The sequence below is a fragment of the Nerophis lumbriciformis genome, linkage group LG15, assembly GCF_033978685.3.
Source record: "Nerophis lumbriciformis linkage group LG15, RoL_Nlum_v2.1, whole genome shotgun sequence".
Classification (NCBI taxonomy): Eukaryota; Metazoa; Chordata; class Actinopteri; order Syngnathiformes; family Syngnathidae; genus Nerophis; species Nerophis lumbriciformis.
Genome location: NC_084562.2, coordinates 8,486,498 through 8,507,500, shown reverse-complemented (window position 1 = coordinate 8,507,500; position 21,003 = coordinate 8,486,498). Strand labels below are relative to the sequence as shown.

General features: G+C 40.0%; 1 protein-coding gene across 1 annotated transcript in view; it reads right to left on the bottom strand.

Moving 5' to 3' along the window:
* Positions 1-21,003, bottom strand: part of adamts7 (a disintegrin-like and metallopeptidase (reprolysin type) with thrombospondin type 1 motif, 7) — a 310,295-nt gene that overhangs the window by 274,545 nt on the left and 14,747 nt on the right. The window contains exon 2 of the mRNA XM_061974905.2: positions 17,116-17,483. Within this exon, the coding sequence (XP_061830889.2) occupies positions 17,116-17,483 (368 nt within the window). The remainder of the gene's footprint in view (positions 1-17,115; positions 17,484-21,003) is intronic.

Here is a 21,003-nt window from a genome sequence, read left to right as displayed (position 1 = left end):
AAACTCATCGACTCCATGCCACGCCGCATTAACGCAGTAATTGAGGCAAAAGGAGCTCCAACCAAGTATTGAGTATTGTACATGCTCATATTTTTCATTTTCATACTTTTCAGTTGGCCAACATTTCTAAAAATCCCTTTTTTGTATTAGCCTTAAGTAATATTCTAATTTTATGACACACGGAATTTTGGATTTTCATTTGTTGCCACTTCAAATCATCAAAATTAAATGAAATAAACATTTGAATGCATCAGTCTGTGTGCAATGAATAAATATAATGTACAAGTTACACCTTTTGAATGCAATTACTGAAATAAATCAAGTTTTTCAAAATATTCTAATTTACTGGCTTTTACCTGTATATACATACATACATATATATATATATATATATATATACATATATATATATATATACATATATATATATATATATATACACATATACATACACATATATACACACACACACATACACATATATATATATATATATATATATATATATATATATATATATATATATGTGTATGTGTGGGGGGAAAAAAAATCACAAGACTATTTCATCTCTACAGGCCTGTTTCATGAGGGGGGGTACCCTCAATCATCAGGAGATTTTAATGGGAGCATTCGCATACCATGGTTTATATAGGGCACAGAGTGGGTGGGTACAAGCTGGCGTAAGGGCGTGGTGATTGGCTCATGTGTTACCTAGGAGGTGTTTCCGTCTATGGCGGCATGCTGTTACAATTTCGCTGCGCTTGTTGAGGGATGACAGGTCTGGACGGTAAATAATAAACAGTTTCTCTTTCAAGCATAGGTTGCATCTTTTATTACCACTATTGTAAGGTGTGCTGGATGCAAGAATTTGCCATGTTATTGAATATTCAACATTATTGTCTTTGAGGTCCCAAATGTGTTTGCTGAGTTCTGTGGTATTTCGCAGGTTTTTGTTCCTGAAAGAAGCCTTGTGATTGTTCCATCTGGTTTTGAATTCTCCCTCGGTTAATCCTACATATGTGTCGGATGTGTTAATGTCCTTGCGTATTACCTTAGATTGGTAGACAACTGATGTTTGTAAGCACCCCCCGTTGAGAGGGCAATCAGGTTTCTTTCGACAGTTACAGCCTTTGTTGGTTTTGGAGTCGCTCTGTCTGGGGGCCGACGGCTCATTTGCAATTGTTTTGTTGTGGTTTGAGATGATTTGTCGTATATTGTTCATGCAGCTGTAGCTCAATTTAATGTTGTTCTTGTTGAATACTTCTCTTAGGGTGTTGTCTTTGGGAAAGTGTTTGTCAATCAGATTGAGGAATTTGTGTCCAATGTTAGTTGAGACGTTTTTGCTGTATGGGGGGTTGTACCGCCATAGACGGAAACACCTCCTAGGTGGTAACACATGAGCCAATCACCACGCCCCTACGCCAGCCTGTACCCACCCACTCTGTGCCCTATATAAACCATGGTATGCGAATGCTCCCATTAAAATCTCCTGATGATTGAGGGTACCCCCCCTCATGAAACAGGCCTGTAGAGATGAAATAGTCTTGTGATTTTTTTCCCCACACATACATATATTGCGCTCTACTACGGTATCGAGCACTATTTTTTGGATAACCTTATTAAGACATATATATATATATATATATATATATATATATATATATATATATATATATATATATATATATGAAATACTTGACTTGGTGAATTCTATCTGTAAATATACTCCTCCCCTCTTAACCACGCTCCCACCCCCGACCACGCCCCCCCACCCCCCGAAATCGGAGGTCTCAAGGTTGGCAAGTATGGCCCCGCCATATCTTTTTATGTGGACCGCAAAAGGCTGGAAATAATGTGAGTCAATAAAGCACTTTCTAAGAAAATGTATTTGTTCTTTCAGTTTTGACTGAAAAAATGTACTGCATGCAATTGCTTATCTTCAAAACTTTAATATGATCTAATCATTCCATGTTTTTTTTGGTCATCCTAATACATACAGTACTAGAATATGTTTGTCACATTGACTTAAAGGGGAACTGCACTTTTCTGGAATGTTGCCGATCATTCACAATCCTTATGTAAGACAATAACACATACTGCATGTTTTTCGTTTTTTTAATGCATTCTAACTAGTTAATAAATGCGATCAAAAGTACGCTCACAATGGAGCCTGTGGGAGTCGCTCTGTTCTGCCAAATAAGCGCTTAAAAAAATATCCAAACACCTAAACAAGGGTTTGTATACATGATGTAAGTACTTGTATATATGTAATGTAGTAACAGGCACATTTATAATAACTTGTCATTTTTAAGCATTTTGGTCATTTTTTAAGCAAACGGCAGTGCAATAATTTCACAAACGCATCACTACGTTCGCTATTTCCTTCGACAACATCACTGATTACTACTGATTGCAGACTTCATGAGCGACAACAAACAATCAAAGAGTGATTCATAATCCTCGCAAAGAAGAAAGGGGTATGCAACCAAGCCTTTTTTTCTCGTGTCTTTGTTGCCATTTCTGGGTCTAAATTGGATGCCAAAGTTGACCAACATGTTGAATTATGTTCTCATACTTCTATCAAGGTAAGAGGCATTATTTATAATCTAGAATAAACTTTCACAACAGCTCATTAGCTCATGACGTCAATTTAGCAGCAGCAAGCTCGTTAGCTCTCTGTGACAATGTGCCACTATGAAAAGTTTGTCTGTGTTAGCGCTTATAATAAACATGTCATTAATACTTGGTTAATATTCCGGTCATGAAATGTAAATGGAGTATTGTTGTGGCTTTTTAGAAAGTTATTTGGAGCAGGGGTCCCCAAACTGCGGCCAAAATCTGGCCCTTGTAAAGTCCCAAGTTAAAAAAATTGTTTTTGTTTTTGTTTTTGTTTTAATTATAATTTTTGAATCCGTCTTTTCTAGCCCATTCATCAATTTATTTTCTACCGCTTGTTACTCTTTGGGTCTCCTCGCCGCTCAAGCAAATCATATTGTCTAAAACAGTGTTTTTCAACCACTGTGCCGCGGCACACTAGTGTGCCGTGAGATACAGTCTGGTGTGCCGTGGGAGATGATTTAGTTTCACCTATTTGGGTTAAAAATATTTTTTGCAGACCAGTAATTATAGTCTCCAAATGATGTGTTGTTAGTGAGTGTCGGTGCTGTCTAGAGCTTGGCAGAGTAACCGTGTAATACTCTTCCATGTCAGTAGGTGGCAGCCGGTAGCTAATAGCTCTGTAGATGTCGGAAACAGCGGGAGGCAGTGTGCAGGTAAAAAGGTGTCTAATGCTTAAACCAAAAATAAACAAAAGGTGAGTGCCCCTAAGAAAAGGCATTGGAGCGTAGGGAAGGCTATGCAGAACGGAACTAAAACTGAACTGGCTACAAAGTAAACAAAAAAAGAATGCTGGACGACAGCAAAGACTTACTGTGGAGCAAAGACAATGTACAATGTACATCCGAACATGACAATCAACAATGTCCCCACAAAGAAGGATAAAAACAACTGAAATATTCTTGATTGCTAAAACAAAGTAGATGCGGGAAATATCGCTCAAAGGAAGACATGAAACTGCTACAGGAAAATACCAAAAAAAGAGAAAAAGCCACCAAAATAGGAGCGCAAGACAAGAACTAAAACACTACACACAGGAAAACAGCAAAAACCTCCAAATAAGTCACGGCGTGATGTGACAGGTGGTGACAGTACACCTACTTTGAGACAAGAGCTATATTGATGAATGCTTGGTTATGCTTTAAAGTCATATCCAACAATTGCGACAACGACTTTTTACTGTGAACTGAGTTTTGTTTTTTAATGATTTCTGCTTGTGGTGTGCAAAGCAAAAAATGTGCCTTGGCTCAAAAAAGGTAGAAAAACACTGGTCTAAAAATGCTTTTTCCCCATCGATAACATGACGTCATATGGGTGCTCTTTCAGTCAATTAGTGCGCGAGGGAAAAAAATGGCGAAATTGTAGAGTAGTTTCCGAGTGTAGAGTTTTGACTTTTTGCAGTTTTGTCTAATCTACAAAAAGTTTGGGGACCCCTGATTTAGAGGGTTTTATGTGCGTAATAGAGGACCCCTCTTTGACTCCATTGTAAGCAAGCTTTTATTTACGAGTTTGAATGCAATAAAGAAAATACTTCTGTCTTCTTATCTTTCAAAATGATTGTGAATTAAAGGCAACATTCCAAAAACGTGGCGATTCCCTTAAAAATTTAAAAGCAAGTTATCCATCAAAATGTTACAAATATAATAATCAAACACAATCGCCCTTGCAAAAGGTTTAATGAGGCTAATATAAATGTATATGCACATACTGTATATTCACTATTATATGTGGTATTTTAGGGAAGCCAAAATTTCCATGTAGCATTCAATAAAAACGAGTTTGACACCCCTGCTTTAGGATCAAATGTCTTTACCAACTTCCAAATACATGTTAATGTACAGTCGCGATCAAAAGTTTACATACACTTGTAAAGAACATAATGTCATAGCTGTCTTGAGTTTACAATCATTTCTACAACTCTTATTTTTTTGTGATAGAGTGATTGGAACAAACAGCTCAATTTGTGTTTCATCTGACCACAGAACTTTCCTCCAGAAGGTCTTATCTTTGTCCATGTGATGTCAGATGAAACAAAAATTTAGCTGTTTGGCCACAATACCCAGCAATGTTTGGAGGAGAAAAGGTGAGGCCTTTAATCCCAGGAACACCATTCCTGCCATCAAGCATGTTGGTGGTAGTATTATGCTCTGGTGCCTGTTTTGCTGCCAATGGAACTGGTGCTTTACAGAGAGTAAATGGGACAATGAAAAAGGAGGATTACCTCCAAATTCTTCAGGACAACCTAAAATCATCAGCCCGGAGGTTGGATCTTGGGCGTAGTTGGGTGTTCCAACAGGACAATGACCCCAAACACACGTCAAAAGTGGTAAAGGGATGGCTAAATCAGGCTAGAACAGGGGTCGGCAACCTTTACCACTCAAAGAGCCATTTAGACCAGTTTCACAAATTAAAGAAAACAATGGGAGCCATAAAAAAGATTTTGAAATTTAAAATGAAACAACACTGCATACAAAGTTTTTTTTTTGCTTTGTGCTATGTATAAACCAAGGGTCTCAGACACACGGCCCACACCTTCATATGAAAAATTAATGTTAGTGCGGCCCGCGAGTTTTATATGAATGGCGCTTGACAGCGTCATTCTTGTCGACCCTCCCGATTTTTCCGGCAGACTACGAATTTCAGGGCAACTATTCTCTCGAACGTGCCGTGATGGTACAGCATTTAGCGCCCACTACAATCACCGTGCCGGCCGAGCCATACGTTGTATGGGGCTTCTACTTGCTCACGTATGTGGCAGTAAGGCATACTTGGTCAACAGCCACACAGGTTGCACTGACGGTGGCGGTATAAAAAACTTTAACACTCTTACTAATAATGCGCCACACTGTGAACCCACACCAAACAAGAATGACAAACACATTTCGAGAGAACATCTGCACCGTAACACAACATAAACACAACAGAACAAATACCCAGAATCCCATGCAGCCCTAACTCTCTTGATGTGTGGGGGAGCAGGGTTGGGGTGGGGGCGGGGTTTGGTGGTAGCAGGGGTGTATAATTTAGCCCGGAAGAGTCACGGCTGCATGGGATTCTGGGTATTTGTTCTGTTGTGTTTATGTTGTGTTAAGGTGCAGATGTTCTCCCGAAATGTGTTTGTCATTCTTGTTTGGTTTTGGTTCAAAGTGTGGCGCATTATTAGTAAGAGTCTTAAAGTTATTTTATATGGCCACCGTCAGTGTAACCTGTGTGGCTGTTGACCAAGTATGCCTTGCTGTCACTTGCGTGTGCAAGTAGAAAATGCATACATCAAAAGGCTGGGCCGGCACGCTGTTAGTACAGATTGTAGAGGGCGCTAAATGCTGTACCATCATGGCACGCCCTTATTATTATTGTTAGGGTGAAAATTGGGTCGGCACGTATGCAGCTGAGCCGCATCAGTGATCGAAGAGCCGCATGTGGCTCCGGAGCCGCGGGTTGCCGACCTCTGGGCTAGAACTAAGGTTTTAGAATGGCCTTCCCAAAGTCCTGACTTAAACGTGAAGAAAATGCTGAAGAAACAAGTCCATATCAGAAAACTAACACATTTAGCTGTACTGCACCAATTTTGTCAAGAGGAGTGGTCAAAAATTCAAGCAAAAGCTTGTGGATGGCTACCAAAAGCGCCTTATTGCAGTGAAACTTGCCAAGGGACATGTAACCAAATATTAACATTGCTGTATGTATACTTTTGACCCAGCAGATTTGGTCACATTTTCACGAGACCCATAATAAATTCATAAAAGAAACAAACTTCATGAATGTTTTTTGTGACCAACAAGTATGTGCTCCAATCACAAAAACATAAGAGTTTTTGTTTTGTTTATGTACTTTACAAGTGTATGCAAACTTTTGATCGCGGCTGTATATCGCTGAAAAATCCATCTACATAATTCCATTAAAACTATGACAAAACATCTTTATAATTTTTCTTTTACCATTAAAAAAAATGGTACAGTGGTAAATGCCACTGTATAAACACAGCAAGTGCACACTTGTTCAGTAATTACAATGACATGAAGAAGGGGTAGGAATCAATAAGCTCTGCTCTTCATGTTGTTGTTGCTGTTGTTAAATTGTGTAAATGTAAACATGTGTTATACTGTAACTTTCTATGCATGTTGGAAATCAACTGAACTGAAGCTTTTTAGACAGAGTTACTTCTGCCCTAGGGTGATTCTAAACACTGTCCAAGGGCTTAAACCACATGAATCCATGCAAATGCATGCCAGTGTGGTACTGTACCACCTTAGATGGTACCTGCACCAACCCGATCAAACTTGCATGCCACTCTGATTCAGCACGTGTGTCCATGACAACGTTCACCGCTTCCAAAACAAACACAAAGACATAATAACAAATTGCGCAACGGTGTTAAGTTGAAGGAAGCTGCCTATTTAAAAGCTAACAGTACATGCAATGGAACCCTGCTTACAGTCTGTATATTTCAGACTACAGCGAAACCTTTCAAGTCAATCTGTTGTGTGACTCACCGGTACGGATTTCTGAGGTTTATGCCATTTCAAAAAAATGTTTCCCCAATCATAAACACGTGAGTAATTGAGATGCACATACAAAATGTCTATTTTTGACACTTTACTAAAGTCTGGTTTATGCTGCAACACCATATGCTACACCGGCTCACTCCTTCTGATGTTGGAGTTCTCCTCCGATTTTGGATCGGAATTTGCAATACAACTGCCAGCACAAGTTGGAGAGATTGTGGGCCAAATATACTAAATGTTTGCATGTAATAAAACATGTGAAAACACGATCGTAGACGCAAAGCTGAGCTACTAGCAGTGAGACTCTTAAGTGAGCAGAATAAAGAGCGCAATGCATTTAGCGTGCAGAATACATGCCAATCATGGAAACAGCCACAATACTGGGAGGAAAAAATGCAAATATAATTTTTTTTTTTTTATGTCCTGTCCAGCTTCTCAGGCAAATCATATAGTTGATGTAGATGCCCATGTCGGCTGTTCAGATTTACTTTACAAAAGAGACGTGTAGGATACTTCTCTTGTTGCCTTATTTGTATTTGACTTTATTAAATGTATTTATATTATCATTTGGTGCAGCCGGGCCGGAGCAGGAGGGGATAGAAAGAGAAAAAAAAGAAGACAGAGGGGGAAATTGTGGGGACAAGACGGGGATTAGACAGAGAGACAAAAACAACAGCAGCAAACAACAACAACAACAACTATAGAGCAACATCAGCAAATACGACATGTACAAATATGATGGTAAAAGTAATAGCAAATAAGCAGTTAGCGAAAAATAAAAAATAATACAGAAATGACAATGAGCATTATTACACTACAAATGGATCAATACAAATACCAATAGAAATAGCGCTATTGATAATGAACAATACCAATACTTTACCTCTATTATCAACAATATAGTTGTTCAAGTGCAACAATACATATACGTAATGATAACTTGACATACGAAACAATGCAGAAAAATGGAGGGGGAGAAAGAGAAGCAACCTACATTAACCTTGTAGATTATTATAGTAACAATAGGTTAAGCTTTGTCAGTGTGCCATGTGTTACCCAGTTTACCCTAGGGCAACAACGTTAATATATGTTTGATGAAACGTGATTATGTGCATGAGTGTAAGTATGCATATGTACTTGTATATGTACAGAATGTGTATATGTGTTTGTACAATGAATGTATATGTACAGTATGTGTATATGTATGTGTGTACAGTGAATGTATATGTACAGAATGTGTATATGTGTTTGTACAGTGAATGTATATGTACAGTATGTGTATGTTTGTATATTGAATGTGCGTGTGTGTGTGTACGAATTTTAAGTATGTAAATATGTGTATGTATGTGGGAGCGTAGGTACCTATGTATGTATGTGAGCATATGTGAATTTGTATGTACAATATATTTGACTCCCAGAGTGCGTGGGAGCCAGAGCACGGCCCCATCACCCCCGAGAGCCCAACCCACAAACAGTAGGCGTGGTGCCCAGGGAACCAGGGACCACCGCCCCCACGCAGCCAAGCCGGCCAGCGACAGGAACCCCAGAGCCCGGCCCACCGCGCCGCCCACAAGGGCCAGCAGCAGACCGCAGACAGACGCACCCGGTAGAGGACAGGGCCCGAGAAAAGCAGGGGACAGCCAGACCCCAAGCCAGCGAGAGACCACACCCGACACGGGCAGAAAGGCGAGACGCCCCGCTCGAGGGACCCGGAAACTCCCCGCAACCGGACGGGAAGACCGCCCCCGCCCCACCGGCAATCGGGCCCGGCAAATATAATTATTTAGCACAAACAGTAGGATTTATCAAGACTGAAACTGTTGTGCGGCGGCTGTTTTGAGTTTATATTTAGTATGTTAAGAAAGGACGTGAGAAAGGAGGCGATCATCCTGCAGCTCTGTCAACTTGTGAAAACTAAAAGTATTAGACAGTCTATACAGCAATATCATTTTTTTTTTTTCCCAAGCTAACGGATGACTTAAGGGGCTGAATAAAACAAATTCAATGGATGTGTTTTGGTGTCTGTTTGTGCTTTTTTAAATAGACATTTTGTGTTTTCATGTAGGAGATATTATTAACACATATCTTATATGAAGGAAAAACATATTGAAATATGCATTTTCTCACGTCTGGAATTTTCCAGCGCACACTTGGGTATTACCAGCATCAAACCCACTTTTTTCAGCGCGCTAAAAAAGTGGGTTCTGTTGTACAAAACCCAAAACCAGTGAAGTTGTCACGTTGTGTAATTCCTTAATAAAAACAGAATACAATGATTTGCAAATCCTTTTATATTCAATTGAATGCACTACAAAGACAAGATATTCAATGTTCGAACTGAGAAACTTATTTTTTTTGTACAAATAATTATTAACTTAGAATATAATGGCAGCAACACATTGCAAAAAAGTTGGCACAGGGGCATTTTTACCACTGTGTTACATGGCCTTTCCTTTTAACAACACTCAGTAAACGTTTGGGAACTGAAGAGACCAATTTTTGAAGCTTTTCAGGTGGAATTCTTTCCCATTCTTGCTTGATGTACAGCATAAGTTGTTCAACAGTCCGGGGTCTCCGTTGTGGTATTTTAGGCTTCATATTGCGCCACACATTTTCAATGGGAGACAGGTCTGGACTACAGGCAGGCCAGTCTAGTACCCGCACTCTTTTACTATGAAGCCACGCTGTTGTAACACGTGGCTTGGCATTGTCTTGCTGAAATAAGCAGGGGCGTCCATGATAACGTTGCTTGGATGGCAACATATGTTGCTCCAAAACCTGTATGTACCTTTCAGCATAAATGGTGCATTTATAGATGTGTAAGTTACCCACTAATACACCCCCATACCATCGCAGATGCAGGCTTTTGAACTTTGCGCCTATAACAATCCGGATGGTTCTTTTCCTCTTTGGTCCGGAGGACACGACGTCCACAGTTTCCAAAAACTATTTGAAATGTGGACTCGTCAGACCACAGGACACTTTTCCACTTTGCATCAGTCCAGCATTTATGGGTGTTGTTGATAAATGGATTTTGCTTTGCATAGTAGAGTTTTAACTTGCCCTTACAGATATAGCGACAAACTATAGTTAATGACAGCGGTTTACTGAAGTGTTCCTGAGCCCATATGGTGATATCCTTTACACACTGATGTCACTTTTTGATGCAGTACTGCCTGAGGGATCGAAGGTCTGTAATATCATCGCTTACTTGCAGTGATTTCTCCAGATTCTCTGAACCTTTTGATGATATTATGGACCGTAGATGGTGAAATCCCTAAATTCCTTGCAGTAGCTCGTTGACAAATGTTGTTCTTAAACTGTTCGACAATTTGCTCACGCATTTGTTCACAAAGTGGTGACCCTCGCCCCATCCTTGTTTGTGAATGACTGAGCATTTCATAGAAGCTGCTTTTATACCCAATCATGGCACCCACCTGTTCCCAATTAGCCTGTTCACTTGTGGGATGTTCCAAATAAGTGTTTGATGAGCATTCCTCAACTTTCTCAGGTCTTTTTTGCCACTTGTGTCAGCTTTTTTGAAACATGTTGCAAGCATCAAGTTCCAAATGAGCTAATATTTGCAAAAAATAACGTTTTCCAGTTCGAACGTTAAGTATCTTGTCTTTGCAGTCTATTCAATTGAATATATACTGAAAAGGATTTGCAAATCATTGAATTTTGTTTTTATTTACAATTTACACAACGTGCCAACTTCACTGGTTTTGGGGTTTGTGCAGGACTGCTTCTAAAATGCCCAGAAGTCACATGACAGATAGGAGCACAATAAGATGAATGTGCAGTAAATGAGTGTTTCCATGATGAACGCTACGTAGTACACACAAAAACCTACTTTAAATAAGGTGGTCTGCACACTGTTATCAATTGTGCATGCAGTGTTAGTAGATCACACACTAATATTAAATGCTATTTTATAGTTTGTCGTTTAGAATGTGGTATTTGGATCCAAGTAGATCAGGCCCTGTTTCTCAACTGTCCACTGAATGCCTCGGGATCCTCTGTGAGAAGCTGGACATAGTAACCTGGGTAACGGGAGTCTAGGTTGTTTTTTTTTGTTTTTGTTTTTTTAAGAAGCAGGGATGGACGGATTTAGCCATTGATTGCCATTGCTTTCTCATGACGAAGGAAGCTAACAAGCTAACTGCAATTAGGCATAATCCACGTTTAAGTCCTCCATACGCCTCACACACTTATCAAAACACATTTTAGATGATCACATGTATAAGCATCAGAAGTGGGTATAGCAACGTGCTACATTTACATTTATATTTATTTAAGTCACTTTTTGGATACTTTGTATTTGTCTGAGTAGTTACCTGGTTACTTGGGTAGTATTTGAGGTTTACACACACAAATAGATAGCCCTGGCCCCCGGCAAAATTATTTTAACCCAATGTGGCCCCAGAGTCAAAAAGTTTGGTTAACAATACTCTTACTTAACCTCTTAAGGCCCAAGCTGTTTGTTTACATGATTTTTTTTTCTTTCTCTTTGCTATTCGGGCTTATTGGACCCTAATTAGAATAAAAGCTAAAAATCATATTTTTATATGATGTACTTAGTCCATAAGAAACAAATGTGTACTTCATGTGTAGTGACATGCTAATTTTTATTTTTACACTTTTTTTCTTCTTCAAAATTCCATTGTATGTTATACTCTTCTGACACCACCAGATAGCAGTATAGAGTGTCCATATGTCGGCATAAGACTCCAATTCAGTAGTGTACACAATTTTGTAAATAAGAGCTAATAGGTGCTGTCCACGCATGTGGACAACTAAGGCCTTTAGAGGTTAAGTACAATTGTTGGCGACTTTACACACTAGTGGATGATAATGAAAGACCATTTATAGAACATAAGTGTTTTAACTAAGACATAACAAATGTTTACCTTTTCATTACACCAACCTTCTTCTGAGTATAAAACTCATGTCTTTAAAAACTGAATTCCCTCAGTTTTGGTGCCCCAGCTAGCCTGGCTAACTTCCTGGTAGCCAGTCTAACTACCTTAAGTATATCTAGCTGCGGCCGCGCAGACCTACTCTAAGTCGTGCCCACTCTAAAGTACAAGTAGAATGGAGGAACAAGTATTGAAGCTATTAACATATATACCGTATTTTCCGGACTATAAGGCGCACTTAAAATCCTTGTTTTTCCCTCAAAACTCGACAGTGCGTCTTATAACCCGGGAGGCCTAATGTACGGAATAATTCTGGTTTTGATCACCAACCTCGAAGCAATTTTATTAGGTACATGGTGTAATGATAAGTGTGACCAGTAGATGGCAGTCAAACATAAGAGATACGTGGGAAGAGGTACAGTATGATGGCAATATGACTCAAGTAAACACTAACATTTTATGTTCCATTGAAAATATAGAACATTACACATGGCGCTCAAAAATCTATCAAAATGTTTTAGTACGACTTTGGTAAACTAAGAAGTCGCACGGCTTGGTGGATTGTCGGCGCATTAAACATACGAGTATTATTATGGTGTGTGTATAAGGTAAGACATTTTCTGGTGTTTTGTTTCGCAATATTATGCAAAAGCAACTTTTCTTACCTTCTGGGACCTGCTGATCTGTATTTAGGATCTGCATAGACCCTGAAAAATTGAGCGCATCCGCCTTTGTGGTCCGTACCGACGACGTGGTTGATAGAGAAAAAAAAGAAGCCTATCTTCTTGTTATGGGGCATTCACCCTCCACTGTTGCCATTTCTAATATAAAGTAGTGTGAAGTTCTTACTTATATCTGTCAGTAAACTTGCCATGAAAGCTCTAAAACATACCGGTGTAGTGAGTTTACATTATTCACCCAAGGAACTTTAGTTATTAGAGTTCCGGTTGGACGGTTTTTCACGGGACACATTTATGGCCTTGTTGTTGTTTCCGGATGATGAGGTGCTGCTCCGTTATTGATTTAAGTAAAGTCTGAATGTCATTAAAACAGTTAGCTCCATCTTTTGACACTTCTTCCACTCCTGTCCTTGCACGCTACACCGCTACAACAAAGATGACGGGGAGAAGACGCTGCCGCAGGTGAGCCACGTAAATAAGACCGCCCACAAAACGGGGCATCCTTAAGCGCCTGTCAGAAAGCGTCTTGAAGATGATCTGTAAAACATAATCTATGCAACATTTTGACCAAAGAACCAACATTACATGTTATGTAGACCACAAGGAAGTGTTTTACATTTAGAAACAAAATAATAATAACATGACTCCTTTAATGCACCCTATAATCCGGTGCGCCTTATATATGAAAAAAGATCGAACACAGACCATTCATCGGCAGTGCACCTTATAATCTATGGTCTGGAAAATACGGTACATGATTTACGACACCAAAAGACTTATAAATAAATAGATACGATCAAAATAGCATCAATCTCATGGAGATTCCCGAGCCATTTAGAGATAATGAGGAAGTGATCGCGTGACGTAGCAGGAGTATAACACAGATCCCTTAGCTATCAACAAAAATGCTAATCAAGCAGTCTTTGTGAGAACCAACAACGATTACTTTGGGGAAAAATTATGATACAGGTCCTTGTCTTTTTGACCCCGAACACAAAGCGGATGAGCAATACGTTTTAGAAGCCAAGTGCTAAACGGATGTAGCTTTATCGTAACACTATAGCATCAGTAGCATTGCTAGGTGCTAAACATACAAACTACCTATAATAAACCATAATAAAACAAACACTTTTTGTCTTTTTTGACATATGTGTGTTTTGTTTTGGATCATTTGTGTGTTTCACATACGGATGCACAATATTATTTCCTTTTTTTGGGGAAGCTTTTTCAGAAGCGGAGTCGTCTTCATATGCTTCCAGAACACTGTCATAGCAGTACTGGCGTTTTGGGTCGCTGATAAGGTTTGATGTGTTGAAACCCAATGTTTTTTCCCTCCTCACAGAATGTTTGCTGAACATTGAACATTGGCTCAATTAGAACGTGAAAAGTCGTCCTTTGAAACAGGGAAGACGTCCAACACGACTTGCTTAAACTGAGCTCGGGGGGTGAAGCTTACGACAAGCTGTTTACAGCATGGCTCATACTTTAGGAAGAGGATTCTTATGGCCCCATTCGTCACTGTTTACCTGACACATGAAACGGGAAGAATCAGGGACGGGAGATGCTCTATCCACTTAAGCCACCAGAATGCAGTAGAGTGTTGAATATCTTAAAATGGGTTTTGTGGCATTTCTAACTTCGACCACGGCATCAGTTGCTATGTAGAGTGGCGCTTACCATCATTTTTAGCAGACCTCATTGCAAAATGATTACCGTTTTTTTCCGGACCATAGGGCATACCGGATTATAAGGCACACTGCCGATGAATGGTCTATTTCCACTCTTTTTTCATACTGTACATAAAGGCGCACCGGATTATAGGGCGTATTAAAGGAGTCATATTATATATATTTTTTCTAAATGTAAAACACTTCCCTGTGGTCTACATCAGTGTTTTTCAACCTTTTTTGAGCCAAGGCACATTTTTTGCGTTGAGAAAATGTGGAGGCACACCACTAGCAGAAATCATTAAAAAAGGAAACTCAGTTGACAGTAAAAAGTCGTCGTCGCAATTGTTGGATATGACTTTAAACCATAACCAACTATGTATCAATATAGCTCTTGTCTCAAAGTAGGTGTACTGTCACCACCTGTCACATCACGCCCTGACTTTTTTTAGACTTTTTTGCTGTTTTCCTGTGTGTAGTGTTTTAGTTCTTGTCTTGCGCTCCTATTTTGGTGGCTTTTTCTCTTTTTTTGGTATTTTCCTGTAGCAGTTTCATGTCTTCCTTTGAGCGATATTTCCCGCATCAACTTTGTTTAAGCAGTCAGGAATATTTCAGTTGTTTTTATCCTTCTTTGTGGGGACATTGTTGATTGTCATGTCATGTTCGGATGTACTTTGTGGACTCCGCAGTAAGTCTTTGCTGTTATCCAGCATTCTGTTTTTGTTTATTTTGTAGCCAGTTCAGTTTTAGGTTTGTTCTGCATAGCCTTCCCTAAGCTTCAATGCCTTTTCTTAGCGGCACTCACCTTTTGTTTATTTTTGGTTTAAGCATTGGACACATTTTTTACCTGCACGCTGCCTCCCGCTGTTTCTGACATCTACAAAGCAATTAGCTACCGGCTGCCACCTACTGATATGGAAGAGTATTACACGGTTAGTCTGCCGAGCTCTAGACAGCACCGACACTCAACAACAACACATCATTTGCAGACTATAATTACAAGTTTGCAAAAAATATTTTTAACCCAAATAGGTGAAACTAGATAATCTCCCACGGCACACCAGACTGTATCTCACGGCACACTAGTGTGCCGCGGCACAGTGGTTGAAAAACACTGGTCTACATAACATGTAATGGTGGTTCTTTGGTCAAAATGTTGCATAGATTATGTTTTACAGATCATCTTCAAGCCGCTTTCTGACAGTCTCTTCCGGATGCGCCGTTTTGTGGGCGGTCTCATTTACGTGGCTCACCTTCGGCAGCGTCTTCTCCCCGTCATCTTTGTTGTAGCGGTGTAGCGTGCAAGGACGGGAGTGGAAGAAGTGTCAAAAGATGGAGCTAACTGTTTTATTGACACTCAGACTTTACTTCAATCAATAACGGAGCAGCACCTTCTCTTCCGGAAACAACAACAAGGCAGTGTGTCCCATGAAAAAACGACCGACCGGAACTCTCTAATAACTAAAGTTCCTTGGGTGAATAATGTAAAGTCACTACACCGGTATGTTTTAGTGCTTTCATGGCGAGTTTACTGACAGATATAAGTAAGAACTTTACACTACCTTATATTAGAAATGGCAACAGTGGAGGATGAAGGTCACATAACAAGAAGATAGAGAAAAAGAAGAAGCCTATCGACTACGGTGTCGCCACAGACTACAAAGGCGGACGCGTGCAACTTTTCAGGATTCATACAGATCCCAAATACAGATCAGCAGGTACCAGAAAGTAAGAAAAGTTGCTTTTACATAATATTGCGAAACAAAACGCCTTATACACACACACCATAATAATACTCCTATGTTTAATGCGCCGACAATCCATCAAGCGGTGCGGTTTCATAGCTTACCAAAGTCGTACTAAAACATTTTTAAAGATTTTTGAACACCGTGTGTAATGCTCTATATTCTCAATGGAACATTTAAAATGTTGGTGTTGTTTACTTGAGTCATATTGCAGTCTACACGTATCTCTTATGTTTGACTGCCATCTACTGGTCACACTTATTACACCATGGACCAAATAAAATTGCTTCGAGGTCGGTAAGCAAAACCAGAATTATCCCGTACATTAGGCGCACCGGGCTATAAGGCGCACTGTCGAGTTTTGAGGGGAAAAAAGGATTTTAAGTCCGGTATATACGGTAACTACCCCTCTCTTCAGAGATCCACCCAGGAATAGGGCCAAATGAATCCATACCATACATTAGAACAAAAAAAGAGCGATTAATTTGTTCACCTGAATTTACCTACAGCACAATACCGGCAATCTCACCACATTGGAGCATTTTTTTCTTTTAATCTGAGAATTGTTTTTAATGTTTGGATTGGATTTATCAGTATGAGGTCATGATTCTTCATATCGGCCCAATAATTATCATCATGCACCCATTTTCAACATTTGGAAGTTGCAATAAAACCTACCCCTACACCTCTAGGAGGCGCTAGAGTGCATTATTTAAAAGCCCCAACTCTCCCTTGCCTTTACATTAGTGAAATAATTCAATGTTGATGTAATGCATGTAACATGATTGTGAAGAGTGAGATTTCTTACTTTTGGCTTTTAAAAAGTGCATCTTGAGTATTGATTCTTTTAGAATCTAACCTTCCGAATGAGGCAAGAGGACTAACTGCAGGAGTGAATTAGGTCGGTCATGTGGTTACTTTGACTTTTCTAAGGTCTTCCCGTGCATGCAGTCACACAACATGACGTCTGCACAATGACTCACCAGCCCATCGCAGGTACTTATTGCCGCGCTTCCTTTGACAGCAGCCTCATCCCACACCTCACCCAGGAAATGACACAAGGAGGCTCCAGGGGGGCGGATCTTTGCCCCTTTGAGACCGCCATATCTCCTCTCGGTCAGAAAGCCCGAGGCCAGCAGTTTTGGGTTGAGATTGAGGTGAAAGTGCAAACTGCGGCCCCCGTGCCAGAACTGGTAGAAGACTCTCTCCTGGTCCAGCGACTCCTCTGAGGCATCGCGGCGCTGTACGCGGCGAGAACGATGAGACAGGAAGTTGGACAGGAAGTGACCCCTGACATCCACTCTTGTGGGGTGAACCACTTCATACTGAGGGAGGTCCTGATGGAATCTCTCTGTTGGAGCCATGGTGGGAAGAAAACAAGGAAAGAAACATGAGCATCAATCAGAGTGAAGGGAATAACAACACTATTATTTTGAGGGTTGCAGCTATTCATTGTTTTCTAATCGAATGATCCGTCAATTAATTTGTTTAATTTATCGAGTAATCGGATATAACACACTTTATAGTCGCAATGCTTAATTTACAAATATAAGGATTTTTCTGTTTTCCATAATATTTAGTTTTGGGGTTTTTTCTCAATAAATGCAGCTCATCAACGTTAAAATTGCACTTTTAACATCCATCCATTTTCTACCGCTTATTCCCTTTGGGATCGCGGGGGGCTCTGGAGCCTATCTCAGCTACAATCGGGCGGAAGGCGGGGTACACCCTGGACAAGTCGCCACCTCATCGCAGGGCCAACACAGATAGACAGACAACATTCACACTCACATCCACACACTAGGGCCAATTTAGTGTTGCCAATCAACTTATCCCCAGGTGCATGTCTTTGGAAGTGGGAGGAAGCCGGAGTACCCGGAGGGAACCCACGCACTCACGGGGAGGACATGCAAACTCCACACAGAAAGATCCCGAGCCCGGGATTGAACCCAAGACTACTCAGGACCTTCGTATTGTGAGGCAGATGCACTAACCCCTCTGCCACCGTGACATGTGTGCATTAATTGAAAAAGGTATGTAATATCATCAAAAGGTTCAGAGAATCTGGAGAAATCACTGCATGTAACATTGAATGCCCGTGACCTTGGATCCCTCAGGCATCAAAAACCGACATCGGTGTGTAAAGGATATCACCACATGGGCTCAGGAACACTTCAGAAAACCACTGTCAGTAACTAAAGTTTGTTAAAAGTTAAAACTCTACCATGCAAAGCGAAAGCCATTTATCAACAACACCCAGAAACACCGCTGGCTTCGCTGGGTGGACTGATGCAAAGTAAAAGTGTTCTGTGGTCTGACGAGTCCACATTTCAAATTGATTTTGGAAACTGTGGACGTCGTGTCCTCCGGACCAAAGAGGAAAAGAACCATCCGGATTGTTATAAGTGCAAAGTTCAAAAGCCAGCATCTGGTATGGTATGGGGGTGTATTAGTGCACAAGGCATGGGTAACTTACACATCTGTAAAGGCACCATTAATGCTGAAAGGTACATACAGGTTTTGGAGCAACATATGTTGCCATCCAAGCAACATTATCATGGACGCCCCTGCTTATTTCAGCAAGACAATGCCAAGCCACGTGTTACAACAGCGTGGCTTCGTAGTAAAAGAGTGCGGGTACTAGACTGGCCTGCCGGTAGTCCAGACCTGTCTCTCATTGAAAATGTGTGGCGCATTATCCATCCATCCATGTTCTACCGCTTGTCCCTTATGGGGCATTATGAAGCATAAACAATATGAGAACTTAAGTTGTACATCAAGCAAGAATGGGAAAGAATTCCACCTGAAAAGCTTAAAAAATTGGTCTCCTCAGTTCCCAAATGTTTACTGAGTGTTGTTAAAAGGAAAGGCCATGTAACACAGTGGTAACAATGCCCCTGTGCCAACACATTTCGGGAGAACACCCGCACCGTAACACAACATACACACAACAGAACAAATACCCAGAATCCCTTGCAGCCCTAACTCTTCCGGGCTACAATATACACCCCGCTACCACCAAACCCCCCCCAATCTCCCGAATTCGGGGGTCTCAAGGTTGGCAAGTATGGCCTTAGCACAATAAAAAATACACGTTTTCAGTTTTTTTTGTTTTGTTTTTTCGAAAACTTTGTATAACCGTCAGCAAAGAAAAATTCATAAATTAGCTGCACAGTTTTACAAGCTGCAGGCTTGAAAACGTAAAAAAAAAAGTGAGGGCTTATAGACCCGAATTTTCGGTATAGATATACATGCAGAAAACAATATGAAATACATATACTGTAAATGATAAATGAAATGTATAAATGAACATTTTACATCAATTTCACCTTTTATTAAAGAGTCCTGTTGGCAAAGATGGCGATGAGCAAAAACTGAGGTGTGGAGAGACACGCAGACGCCACCTTCGTACTGAGAAACTCTCCTTTTTTTGGAATTTTGCCTATCGTTCACAACCATTATGAAAGACATGACGATGGATGGATTTTTTTTTATGCATTCTAAATATTAAGTAAACGTAAATAAAAGTTTGCTTACAGCGGAGCCAATGGGAGCTCCACTATTCCGCCCATAAAATCCCATATATAACAATTCAAAAAGCGCCAACAATACTCAATTTACATTTTGTGACTTGTACATTAGCCAAGTATTGGTAATATTGTTATTATAAGCGCTAACGCAGACAAACTATTTGTCGCGGTGACGTAATCACTTCCGTGTTCCCTATGCTTACATCATCGATTGGTCTGCTGTTTCCTCGCTTCCCTGCTCCCTGTAATCTTACTGTAGATCATAAGTCATGCATCTCACCTGGACATGAGACGTCTAAGTAGGTATTCCAACAAGTTGGGACACTTTGACAGGCATTTTGGACCTGAAACTGGCGAGAACTACACAAAAAGCGCTTGTTCCCTCCACCCTGTCACTTCGCGAAGATTATGAGGCATTTTTCATCTAAATGGGAATATATGAACATCATAGCAGTCGGCATCCTAAAGACAGCAGACATCGTGCAGTAAGTAATGTTTTATAATGTTTGTTGGCTCTCATGAAGTCTGCAGTGAGTAATAATCAGTGTTGAAGAAAAAAAAAAGGTAGTCATGTTGTGTTTTTGAAATTCATGTGCTAGGTATGCTTAAAATTATCAAAATATGTAAATATTAAATGTTTATGTAAACGTGTCCGTTACCACATTACATATATACTTACATCATGTATATAAAGCCCTAATAGAGGTGTTTGAACATTTTTTAGGGGCTCTGTAGGCATAATTGAACGGCTCCCTTAAGCTCCATTGTCAGCTGACATTTGATCAAATGTATTTATTATTTAGAATGCCTTAAGAAAAACCCTCCATTGTCATGTCTTTCATAATGAGTGTGAACGATAGGCAAAATTCCCCCCAAAAAAGTTCAGCTCCCCTTTAACTATGAGTTCTTTCTCCACCTTATTTATCTAAGTGGTGCCACTCACAACTTTTTTGGGCCCTATGTGGGATTATTTTGCTCAATAATAATAATACTTTAAAAAAGCCAAAAGACTGCGTCACCAATGCGTGGGATTCTTTGTTTGGGTTCTCGATTCCACAAAGTGACATATGCGCAATGTTTGGCTGTACGACAACTGAGACTGCATTGGAAACTTTTTGGTAACAATGTTCAACAAAAAACAATTTGAGGTTCCACTGTACATCTATTTGATTAACCTTTTGTGTGTTTAATGCAGTTAGGGCTGCAACGATTAATCAATTAAATGTATTAATTCAATGAGGAAAAAAAGCTTTGATTTATATTTTCTTGCTTCAAATAATCGTTTAATGAGTGTAACTAACAAAAAGTGATACAATTCAGACCGCATGGAGTGCCTGAAAC